Genomic DNA, 12,218 nt, shown 5'->3' with positions numbered 1-12,218 from the left:
TGTCCATGTATTTTTTGCACTACATCGTATGATTAGAAAGGAGAATTATTTAGATTATTGTATTATAATAAAAAACAAAAAAAACAACAAAAATACCAGACTTATATGTAATAAACAATTCGCGAAAAGGAGCACTTCTGATACATAATATAATGCTTGTAATCAATTGTAATGCATTTCTGTTTTGTACAGCTAATATTGTAGCAGCTGCTCAATTGCAATTGTAAAGCTCATCGATAATTTTTCAATAATTTTTTTCTAAGCAAGTGAAAAGCAAAATATATAATAAACGAAACAAAATGCATAAACAAAATAATAAATAAAACGAAATAAACATTTTATGATTTTAATTAATCATCTTATTTGGCATGATTTCAATGTCGTATATTTCAGTATTTTTTTCTTAATACGTTCTTTTAATATATTTATTTTAAAGTTACTTTATTTTGAATTTAGTATTAGAACTTATTAGCGTTACTAAGAAATTAACTTATGTAAAATTGTATGATGATACTAAACAGAAAATATTTGCATACATTACAAAAAAAGAGTTTACATATAAATATTGTACATAATTTTTGTCTTAAAGTGGTATTAGATTTACGAATAGGTTAGTAAGCAAAGCGCTAAATATTTTCTTAAACACTAGTAAATAAATATTTAAATAATATTCTAAAACAATCATTTCAAAAAGATTTATGAAGTAAAACTTTTCGTCAATTATTCGTTTGAATATCTTTTTTATTTTTATAAAAAAATAGTTAGACTTTTTACTTAACGTTGAATGATTATTTGATTAAATGATTATTTTCATTTTAAAAATGATAAATATAATCCACATTTACAGTTTTTTTAATATTGCATATTGATATTTAGCAAATTTACTATTTAAAGTTGGACATAGCTTTTTTTTTAAGCATAATAATATATACTGTAACATTATGTTAGTATATAATGAAATAATAAGATTAAACATCATTATCAAAATGTTATACTATTACATATTTGTAATCTTTTAGGAATTTCTCATTGTTTACAAACAAATCTGATAAGTTATTTCCTCATATTCCGTTTTTCCCTGTCCTATATCATTACGTTTTATTGCAGATTGTTAGATATTATGCCAAGACACATTATTAACAGGGCAACCATTTAATTATATGTTTGAAGGAAAAAATAGTGTTAAGATTTGCAGATATTCATCATGATTTCATGATTTAATACTGTTTTTGTATGTAAATAATACATATAAAGAAGTTCAAATACAAATTTTTTTAAATATAAAATAAAATATACAATCTTAAAAATTTATTTAAAAAATTATATATATGTAATTATATAAAATTATATAAAAAGTTTTATATAATTGTATTAAATTTCTTATATTTCCTGTATTATTATTTTTATTATTAATCGTTCTAATAGTAAAATAAAAAGAGAGAGAAGAAAAAACATTTTATTCATCTCTAAATTTCATTTATTAATTAATGGTATATTGTTTTACTTTAGTGGAATGAGAAAAAAACATTATCAAATCAAAGCATAATTATTAAATATGAAATAAAGATATGATTTTTACATACAATGAAATTTAATTTTTTTAAATTATCAGATGTCTTCTGAGATGCTGAATAATCATAAATTTGAAGATAATAAAAAAAAAGCAAAGATGTATTATGTGTGAGTATAGGATTGATAATAATCTGTATATCATAATAAGAAATTAACTGTGTTGTAAAAAACGAACCTATAATTAACAAGTAATTATTATAAAGTATATATACAAGTGTATTATAATCTTTAATAAATTGTTAAATTCTTAAATTTTTGTCCTTTCAATTGTGCGATCATTCATCAGAAATCTTCGTGTTTTAGACATTTTGTAATTATTGCAACGTTAATTTTTGTTGAGAATCAGTCAAATATAGGCGAAAATATTTAAAATTTTTGTAATACGATAAAGAAAAAAAGTTCAAAAGGTCTTGATAAGAGTAGAGTGGACTGGCCGGTAAGAAATGCGATATGTACGCTCTAGACTTGCATGTACTCGAAGAAAGTACGTCGATAGTGAACTACTTTCAAAGTAATATTATTACGCACACTAATATTGCAGAATCTGTTATTATTAATTCTCATTTAAATTATACAGCGATTTAAAGATATACTGATTTTATATTGTGATGTAGTGAAACATTTCCAATTAGATAATTATACAGTGGAGTTGTTACAAAGTGAAATTATAAAATTAAATCGTCAGGGATATTTCAATCAAAGTGACATAGTACAAGAAGTATCTACATCCTTTTTAAGTAAGGTCTCGATTTAGAATTTTTTTATTAATTCAAACCAGCTGCTAAATAGTTCAATATGGTAACTTCCATAAATTTTTATTGCTCCAAAAAATTTCAACGTTCTAAATATTTTATACAAAAGAAATTCGCTTTTAATTGTATTAAACTTATAACATATTTTTTAAGCATGCACCGTGTAAATTACCCCTAGGATAGGTGCCGGAACTAATTTATATTGTTGTCCTTGTCGCACACTCTCCTTGTCTACCGCACAGATATGTCTGTCCTTATTCCAAGCTATAGCCCTCCTTGTTTACCGCGCGAATATGTCTGTCCTTGTCCCACGTTACCACTCCCTTTGTCTATTGCGCCTGTGTCTATCCTTGTCGCATGTTAGTGCTCTCCTTGTCTAAAGACGCTAGACAAAGAAAGCAACAATGTGCGACAAGGACATCCTTCAATCTATTGAAAAAAAAATTCAACTTTTTACATACATGTTTTTCTAGGACAAAACACATATAGAAAGAAAGCGGCGAATCTAATTTTAAGGAGGCATATAAAAAAGTTCGCAAATTATTCCTCTTAATTATTTTTTTTTCGTAATTAATGCGAACTATTACAAAATGAACATTGTGGCGCCATCTAGCGGTAGTTCAGTGGTACTAAATATTTATAAAAATACTTATTTCTGCATTTTACAGGTCAAATGGGGTATGAAAAGAAAGGGTCTAATTAGGGCAATATAATCGCCAAAGTTCACAATTTATTTCGTTAACTTAGGTTTTTTCGCAAATGAAAATTTTTCTGTTTTACGGGGTAAGAAACACTAGCGGCGTTGTGGCAGACCGGTGGAACTAAACGCTCTATAACCATATAAAGGGAATAATTAATTTTAACTTTTCACGCCACAAATTTGCACTCCACGAGCATATATTTCAAAGATAATGCTATCAATTACGTTCGCAAATAAATCTGAATCTAATATTCACTATAGTTTGCGAGAAATTATGCACTCACTACTGGCACTACTACTAACGTAAACGAAATTGAAACATTCCTTATATATGTAAACTACACTTAAACAAAACATAAAACGCAAGCTTAGGGTCTCTAAAATCGAAGACGCAACCATAACAGTTCACAAATGATTTCTCCTAATTAATTTCTTCTCGTAATTTGTGGAAAAACTGTCACCTGTCAATGTTTAAAAGCAATAGTGGCGCCATCTATTGGTAACTCGATGGTACTAAAAGTAGAAAATTCTGTTTTTAGTACTACCAAGTTATCAATAGATGGCGTTACTGTCACTTGTCAATGTTTAGATGCAATGGTGGCGCCATCCATTGATAGCTCGGTGGTACTAAAAGTAGAAAATTTTGTTTTGAAAATTGCAAGTGGATTCCGCTTAGCTACGGATCAAGTGTGATTTTTAGGTTAAGCTTGCAGCGTGTGGAACACCTCTAGGATGGATGCCGTTTCTTGACCCAAGCTAGAGATTCCTAATAAATCGAGCATCTGAGATTAGGGGTCATCAACTCTATTGATGAATCTGGCGGTGAATCTGAGACGAAATACACTCCACCTTCTATATCCTTTACCTCACATTATACATAAACTCATTCGCTACAGAAATTTCACCTTTAATACCATGTACTGACGAATTGCAAATTGTATATTTTGAGTTATATATAGCTGCATCTATGTACAAAAATGAAAAATCCCATGCAAGAGCAAAGGAAGCAGTTCCTTCTCTCAGTAACCGACCCACTAGGTTTTTTGTTTTGCGTGACATCCTCAACCAATAAGTATTCTTAAATTTAAGAATGGATTGGAAATAACCGGACCCACATTCTTTTCGGGAAACTTCTCATCTCTGTACGACACGTGTTGATGCAAATATAATATCATCGTTTCGAATCTTGAGATTACTGAGTTATTATAGTTGAATTCGGTAAGAATATATTTAATTTTATACAAAATATAAAAATAATAATATATCAAATTTTACAATTTGTTTTGCTTTGGAGATTACGAGAGAAATGATTGTAATTATAGAAGATGAGAAACTCATTTTTTTATAGAAAGAATCATAGTGATTCACTTGATTGCTATTTTATGTCTAAACGAGTTCAAATATGTTTCATTGTGTTTGTGGTATTAATAATGTACGAATACGATAAGTATTGCGTATGATTCAGTTTTTTTTTTGAATCGGTAGTAAACAAGAATCATTTTTTTTTTTTTTTTTTTGAGTAAGTCTTGTAAGATCGTGTAATGAAATTATATTTGTTGCTCGAAACTAACGTAATTGATCAAGGAATAACTTTATATTGTTACATAAACTAACAGTCTTCAAATATTTTGAGTATTACAAATTGTTTAAATTGGTTTCCATAATCGAACAAAATGAATACACTTGAAAATTACGCGCGTGTGTATAATGCATATCAATGATACCGCCGTTGATTTAAAATTCTTTTCCTTGAAAAGTTTTAGGTTGGAAATTACAACTAGATGAAATTTTTTGCTGGACGCGTTGGTTACAATAAATATGCAAGAGATTTGAAAAATTTCGACTTATCTTGTATATTTCATGTATCGTCGTTTCGTATTTGATTTAAGAAACAATTTGTTATGATTACGAATTGGCTGAATTTAAATCGTTCTGGTTTTCGATTGGTTGAAAACCTAATCAGTCGCATGCAGTATATAAAAGATCGTGCGACTCGAAGATATGTAGCAGAAGTCTTCCAAGATTCAAATTTTAACATGTATTTTTCAACCACTTGTTGCACATCGAAGCTCGTGAGTAATTATCCATTACAATTAAGTTTCTTTTGCATAATTAATAGCAACAGTGTTTCTTTTTTGTATAAGTAATAATGTTTTACGCAGTCTCTATATCGTATATTATATTCAGTTTTACTATTAGTTGATTTACATAATAATTAAGTAAATTATATATTTATTTTAATTCTTAATGTATAATGTATTTATATTTAAATTTTTGATGTATTTATATCATTAATGTAATTACAATGCTATTGTAATTACAATGTTTATATTTTAATTTTTTTGAACAATTTTTGTATTTATTCTAGTGCTTCTAAGAATCTGTTTTACATTTATTTAATTAAATTTAAAAGGGAAATTAATTAAAATATATTCATAAGGAACAGAAATAATAAATATAAGTAAATAAGCAATGAGGAGTAATAACTGGAGTTTTTTATAATTCAAACATATATACCTCTTGATAAATAGTCTTATTGTGTCATTATACCATGCTTGAGGTTATCAGTAATAACTCTTTGAACTTTATCAGAATAATAAACAGAATAATGAATAGACGTTTTGCAATGTCCCCTGCAGACTTAAGAAATAAACAAGTACATATTTAGAAAATAATATGGCGTTATTTTAACGAATTATTTGTATTATATGAAGTAAAGTTAAAAATACTTAAATTATTTTTACTTACATAGCACATGCCTGAAATAATTTATAAAAATGTCTGGGAGATAGACCCGGAACTCTTTGAGTTAATGAAAAAGGAGAAAAAGAGGCAAGAATCTGGTCTTGAAATGATTGCTAGTGAAAATTTTACATCTCTTAGCGTTCTTCAATGCTTGGGTTCTTGTCTTCATAATAAATATAGTGAAGGCCTTCCAGGTCAAAGGTATGTTTCTTATAATTTACAATTATCATTATTTTTTAAGTTATTTATATGTTTAGCAATTATCAAAAGCATTTTTACATATTCAGATATTATGGAGGGAATGAATACATTGATGAAATTGAACTGTTAGCACAAAAACGTGCTTTAGAAGCATTTGATCTAAATCCCGAAGAATGGGGCTGCAACGTACAACCATATTCAGGAAGTCCAGCTAATTTTGCTGTCTATACAGGTTTAATTGAGCCTCATGGTCGTATAATGGGTTTGGACCTTCCTGATGGAGGACATCTTACACATGGTATTATGTAAAAATTTAATCTAATTTTATTAAAATATTATAAGCCAAAAATATTAAAGTCTTCTATCGAAAATTTTTTTAGGGTTTTTTACTCCAACTAAAAAAGTTTCTGCGACATCAATATTTTTTGAATCAATGCCATACAAAGTTAATCTTGATACTGGTTTAATTGATTATGATAAATTAGCTGAGGAAGCAAGTTTATTTAAACCTAAAATTATAATAGCAGGTGTATCTTGTTATAGTAGATGTTTAGACTACAAGAAATTCAGGCAAATAGCGGATCAAAATAATGCTTACCTGTTTAGTGATATGGCTCATGTATCAGGATTAGTTGCAGCTAAATTAATTCCTAGCCCATTCGAATATAGCGATGTTGTGTCTACTACAACTCATAAAACTTTAAGGTAATTATTATTAAATAGCTTCTCATTTTCTTATCAAATAATATTCCTTTGTTTATTATTTTTAGAGGGCCTCGTGCTGGTATTATCTTCTTTCGGAAAGGAGTTAGAAAAATTGGAAAAGATAGTCAAAAAATTATGTACGATATAGAAGATAAAATTAATCAAGCTGTATTTCCGGGACTACAAGGTGGACCTCACAATCATGCAATCGCAGGCATAGCTACAGCAATGAAACAAGTTAAATCACCAGAATTTCTTAAATATCAGAAACAAATTGTAGCTAATGCAAAGAGACTATGTTCAAAACTTCAGGAGCATGGTTATAAAATCAGTACAGATGGAACTGATGTTCATATGTTACTTGTAGATTTACGAAATAAAGGCATTACAGGAGCTAAAGCAGAGAAGATTTTGGAGAGTATTTCCATAGCTTGCAATAAAAATACAGTGCCTGGTGATAAAAGTGCATTGAATTGCAGTGGTATCAGACTTGGTACACCTGCATTAACCACTCGTGGTTTAGTTGAAGAAGATATTGATAAAGTTGTCGATTTTATACATAGAGGTATTTTAAAATAATATATTAGAAGAAAATTGAAAACTAATATTACAAATATACAAAAAATTTTTTGTTTCTAATTTTTTTTAGGTCTATTACTTGGTAAGGAAGTGTCTAACATTTCTGGTCCCAAGCTCGTTGACTATAAAAGAATATTAAGTACTGATGTCAATATAAAAGCAAAAGTTACAGTTTTAAGAGAAGAAGTTGAAACATTTTCTAGGCAATTTCCTATTCCTGGTTTTGAAGAATATTAATAATATTGATTCGTCATGATATAATTTTCTGTATTGCATTTATTTTCTATAAATTTTGTAAGAAAAGAAAAAAAGATGTTCAGAGAAACTATGTTTTGTAATAATTTGTAAGGAACATAAACATAAACATATATGAATTTTGTGTGAAATATGTATTTATATACATGTATAATATTTTTACAGATAAAAATTATTTAAAAAATGGATACATTAAGAAATTAAATATACGAAAATTTTTAATTATACATTTAAAAAATATTAGATTATGTGAATTACACAATTATTGTTTTACTTATACATACAATATATTTCACGTTATTTTCATCAATTTTTAAAAACTTTGTACATTTATTATTGCAACTAAATATAGACATAAATTCACTTGTAAAATGAAGTTTAGTCGTATAAATTACTACTCAGACAAATTAAAAAATTTGAAAATATATTTTTACGTTTATACAAACACAAATATTTAAACTCTTTTCCTTATAGTGTTACATAAAAAAGATTTATCATTTATAATTTATTCGTATAATTTTTGTTTAAAATTCTAATTCTCTTGCTGTATCAATTATCAACATTGAAATATTTGCATCATTATTATATTCGTTGCTTACCAATTTTAAATAAAAATTAATAATAAAAATGAGTTTTTTATTTTTTCAACTATAGTGATATTTTCATGCTTTTTTGTTTAAAACTGTGTATTTCTATTTAACAATCAAGGTTTATTCACGCATTGATAATTAATATTTTATTGGAATTATATAAATTATTTGCATTACTATCAATCAGTATTATTAGTATTATTTTTTTTTAATTGTAATGTTATAACTAATTTATTTCATATATTCAATTATTGCTCAATAGAAATGAATTTAGTTAGCTCATTAAAATTAATTTTTTATATTTTTTGTTTTGTTTCAATTATATACTTGATAATTATGTTTCTTAAAATTAAAATATCTCGATAATTATGCTTCTGTTTATATTCAGTATAATATAATCATATTTTTAAATGAACCTGAAAGAAGTTTTAAGTTACAATTTTAAAAAACAAAATTTCTAGTTGCACATTATTTTTGTTTTCTATTATGTATAATATCTATGTACGTGGCATTTCAGTATTTTTTATTTCAATTTATTTATTGTTTTGTGATAAATTTTTTTAGATAATGTGTCTATATATAATATTTGTATGATATAAATTTTAATAATTTCTTAAATAATATATGTAAAATTATATCAACGCGCGCACACATGCGTATTTATATAGAAAACAAATGCGTTATCATTTTTGTTAATGTACTATATGAAAAATCTATTTTATCAACAAAATATAATTTACTTTTGTTTAAAGTGGAACCATGTTGTAACAAACTTAAACATTGCATATTTGCACAATATTTGCTGTGTTAAGGAAAAATAATTTGCGATAATAATACATATATGTACTACAAGAATACACATATGTTTTATAAATCTATATTTTTCATCATACTTTTTTCCCTAAAATTTTCCGTTCAATACACAGCAATTGTACATTCTTCTTATTAGTATTGAAAAGTGCTTTCTTACAGAATCATGGCCACCTTATTTTCATAATTAAATATATATTCTATTTTTCGCTAAAATTTTTAAACAATATAAATCATATTAGTATAGAGTTTGATAAATAAATAATTTTACTTGCTGCTATGACAGTTACTTACGTATGAATAATTTCATTCATTTAGTATTTCAGCAACAAGTAATACCATTAAGCACTCCTTCTCTGTAACTACAGGTGTGTATATGTCACGTTTATTTGTCACACGATTAAGTTTATATAAAATAAATCTTCATTTCAGCAATTACACTCAAATACATGTTTTTTTTAACATACATTGTCATATATAGATTATTAGTACAAGGATTTTATTCAAAGTTCAAGTTTGCTTTTAAGCTTCAGTAATATTTATAGGATTTTATATGTATAATTTGAAAGTTTCAATTAAGTTTCAATATATCAAATAATAGTTCAAATATAGTATCAAAAAAGACCTTGGCAATAGAAAGAAAGACATGTATGTGAAGTCCTCATTTTTCATAAATATTTTTTTTTTCTAAATTTGTATTTTGATGAATGAATGAATTTCAGAAACTGTTCTTAACTTATAACTTTGAAAAATTCCTCTAGAAATGCATCCCACATATTTTTATTTTAAATAAGTTTATCTGTACAGGTTATTTGAGAAAATTAATTTCAATGTAGTATTTGAAGATCTAACAGATCAACACAATATGTGTATTGAAAATATATGGGACACTGTCATATATATATGTATATATACATACATGCATATATATGTATATATATATACAGATATAAAATTTATTTTTACTTTCATCACATTGCACAGTGACGTGTAACTTTTAATCAGTCAAGCTCTTGTGCTGTTTGTGAAGTTGAAGCTGTGTTTCTCTGTTCATCATCTGAACCTTCATCTTCAAGACCATTAAAAAAAGATTGTAAAAGTGTACCAAATAATCCCTGATTACGAGGACGTGGGGATGGAACATTAAAAAATAATTGCCCTATTTTGTCTAAGTACTGTCGATAACACGGATCTCTATTTAAAGATATTCGATATTGTTCACAAAGTACTGTGAACACAGCGAATTTACCACTGAAAAATATGAAGTGCAAGATATATATATACATATATATATATATATCGCTGTAAATTAAATTTTTATCTATTGAATGAACAAGTTAAAATTTATACTCACCTGTCAACTATTTTCAATAAAAAAAATAAAAAATTCAATAAAGGAAGAAGATATGGTGGACCACTGTTTATTTTTGGATGTTGCGATGTATAAGAATTGAAAACTTCCTGAGCAGTTGTTTTATTTTGTAAACAGAGATATCTGAAAATACATCAATAAAATTACTTAGTTTATTTCCAAGTATCTTAAATATTTTTTATATTATCTTAGATATTCGAATTAACAAGATGCATACTTACTGCAAAACTGCTTGGGCTATAAAAAGATCTATTTCATTTTTGTAACCACGTTGTTCATGGAGCTCAACAAGCATTGCAGCACATCCAGAACCATCTCTACTATATATAAAATGCTGTCTTGCCATTACATAATTTTTTTCTACAAAAATTTATAACATATTGATTGAACTTGAATAATGATTATACATTTTAAATATTTATTGTCTCAATTTACCTCTCCAAAATACTTGTGCTATCTTTTGATGTAAATCTGGATGACCTGTTTTATATTCTGTACTCTTTATACTCCATCTAAGAGCAGATTGTACAAATACATCTCTTTCAGGTGATATGGGGCTCATTAAACTGAACAAGCTTGTAATTTTTTCAAAATAATCTTGAGAAGGTTCTGTTCCTGATTGTGTTAAAACATTTACAAATAAAATTCCTAAGTCAGCTCCACTTGCATGCTACAAGTAATAAAATATAATAATATAATAATATAATAATTTATCAATATTCTTTTGTGCATCAATATGAACAAATAATTATAAACATGCTACATGTAATTCAATGTTACAGGCTATTATCAATTGATGTAGAACATAATCTCATGTAACGTATATTGAAGTATTCTAGAATAATCTAGAGTATCTTTAGTTTTTACTTAGAAAAATATACTTCAACGTAACAGACATTAATGATAATTGACAACAGAATTTGATTATAGACTGTTCGAGAAAAGAAATTCGTAAATAACAGTTAACGAGGTGTATTATGACGTTATTTGGAAAATAATTCTCTTCGCGACGTGTTTTGTAAAATCAATGAAAATGAAAAAAAGAATAAACAGAATAAATTACGTACTTGCTCGTGTTGTAATAAAAGAGTAGAACCATTGTATAGTAATTCCAAAAGTTCCGAATATTTTTTCTGGCCGAGATATCTGGAAGAAGAGGTTAAGCAATCATATCGACGATTGTATAAAAATGATTCTTTGACGATGTTGATTAATTACGTTACTGGCCCACCTGAAGTACAAAGTTCTATACATTTGATGAGCTTCATAATAATTTTCCGAATTTATGGATGCTTCTAATTTTGCTAAAACTCGCTGAATAGCGTGATTACACCGCGAGGCCATGTTTACGCTCTTTGGAATATTTTTTTCTGTTTTTGTCATTGGTATCACTGTTGCTGTGTAATTTAAATTTGAATTCTCTTTGAAGTTGTAATCCAGTTCACATGTTTCTAAAACAGAAGTTATACAGTGTCGTGCAAATGAATATGAATGTGATAGTAGAGGTCAACATGAAGCACTGTAATTAGTTAAATTACAAATATTATTGTTTATTAATATGATTGACTTTAGAATCTAAATCGTATGTCAGCATTTGTGTATGTTTTACAAATGTTCAATAAACTTTGCACGATTTCAAAGAAACATGTACATCGTTATAATTTTGAAAATTCAAGTTCACTTTTCGCTATATTAACTGCACGTTTAATTTTATATATAGCTTCTATTAATAATTAAACAATTAACAATTAGTATTTGCAGCTATAATTTTATAAATGGAAAATTATTTTCCATAGATAACGCAAAATAGTTAGTGTATAATAACGTTACTTGATGCTATATCTCAAAAGAAAATACCGTGGGCAATATCAATACGTCGTTTAATATTTTAAGTTTCTAATAAAACATATAAATGTATCAATTATATGCATTTTCAA

At 26.7% G+C, this 12,218-nt stretch overlaps 3 protein-coding genes across 10 annotated transcripts in view; 1 reads left to right on the top strand and 2 right to left on the bottom strand.

Annotated features, from left to right (window-relative positions):
* Window positions 1-2,027: 2,027 nt before the first annotated feature.
* LOC122537886 (serine hydroxymethyltransferase) lies at window positions 2,028-7,556 on the top strand. Of its 4 annotated transcripts, XM_043671522.1 has the most exons (8): window positions 2,028-2,309; window positions 4,114-4,242; window positions 4,782-5,096; window positions 5,777-5,970; window positions 6,057-6,268; window positions 6,351-6,675; window positions 6,741-7,240; window positions 7,325-7,556. In XM_043671522.1, exons 3-8 carry the CDS (start codon window positions 4,926-4,928, stop codon window positions 7,489-7,491), a joined length of 1,569 nt encoding a protein of 522 aa, XP_043527457.1. In that variant the 5' UTR covers window positions 2,028-2,309; window positions 4,114-4,242; window positions 4,782-4,925; the 3' UTR covers window positions 7,492-7,556. The 4 variants fall into 4 exon arrangements, with proteins under 4 accessions (XP_043527457.1, XP_043527458.1, XP_043527456.1 ...); XM_043671523.1 differs by lacking the exon at window positions 4,114-4,242; XM_043671521.1 differs by lacking the exons at window positions 2,028-2,309; window positions 4,114-4,242 and adding an exon at window positions 2,343-2,370 and having other exon boundaries at window positions 4,914-5,096.
* Window positions 7,557-8,999: 1,443 nt separating this feature from the next.
* On the bottom strand, window positions 9,000-11,664 carry LOC122537890 (Golgi to ER traffic protein 4 homolog). 2 transcript variants are annotated; one of them, XR_006308723.1, is made up of 7 exons: window positions 11,513-11,664; window positions 11,349-11,427; window positions 10,717-10,951; window positions 10,503-10,641; window positions 10,264-10,404; window positions 9,204-10,160; window positions 9,000-9,119 (listed from the first exon to the last, which is right to left on the bottom strand). XR_006308723.1 is itself a non-coding variant. In XM_043671535.1 (6 exons), exons 1-6 carry the CDS (start codon window positions 11,662-11,664, stop codon window positions 9,911-9,913), a joined length of 996 nt encoding a protein of 331 aa, XP_043527470.1. In that variant the 3' UTR covers window positions 9,000-9,910. The 2 variants fall into 2 exon arrangements, 1 of the variants encoding a protein (XP_043527470.1); XM_043671535.1 differs by having other exon boundaries at window positions 9,000-10,160.
* Window positions 11,653-12,218, bottom strand: part of LOC122537889 (protein-L-histidine N-pros-methyltransferase) — a 40,945-nt gene continuing 40,379 nt past the window's right edge. For all 4 annotated transcript variants that reach the window (XR_006308717.1, XR_006308718.1, XR_006308719.1 and 1 more), the window contains one exon: window positions 11,653-11,732. The gene's annotated coding sequence lies outside the window, so the exon portion shown is untranslated. The remainder of the gene's footprint in view (window positions 11,733-12,218) is intronic.

This window comes from Frieseomelitta varia, unplaced genomic scaffold (assembly GCF_011392965.1).
Source record: "Frieseomelitta varia isolate USP_RPSP 00005682 unplaced genomic scaffold, Fvar_1.2 scaffold_937, whole genome shotgun sequence".
Lineage (NCBI taxonomy): Eukaryota > Metazoa > Arthropoda > Insecta > Hymenoptera > Apidae > Frieseomelitta > Frieseomelitta varia.
Note: the sequence above shows the minus strand (reverse complement) of the source record. Positions and strands in the feature narration are given on the sequence as shown.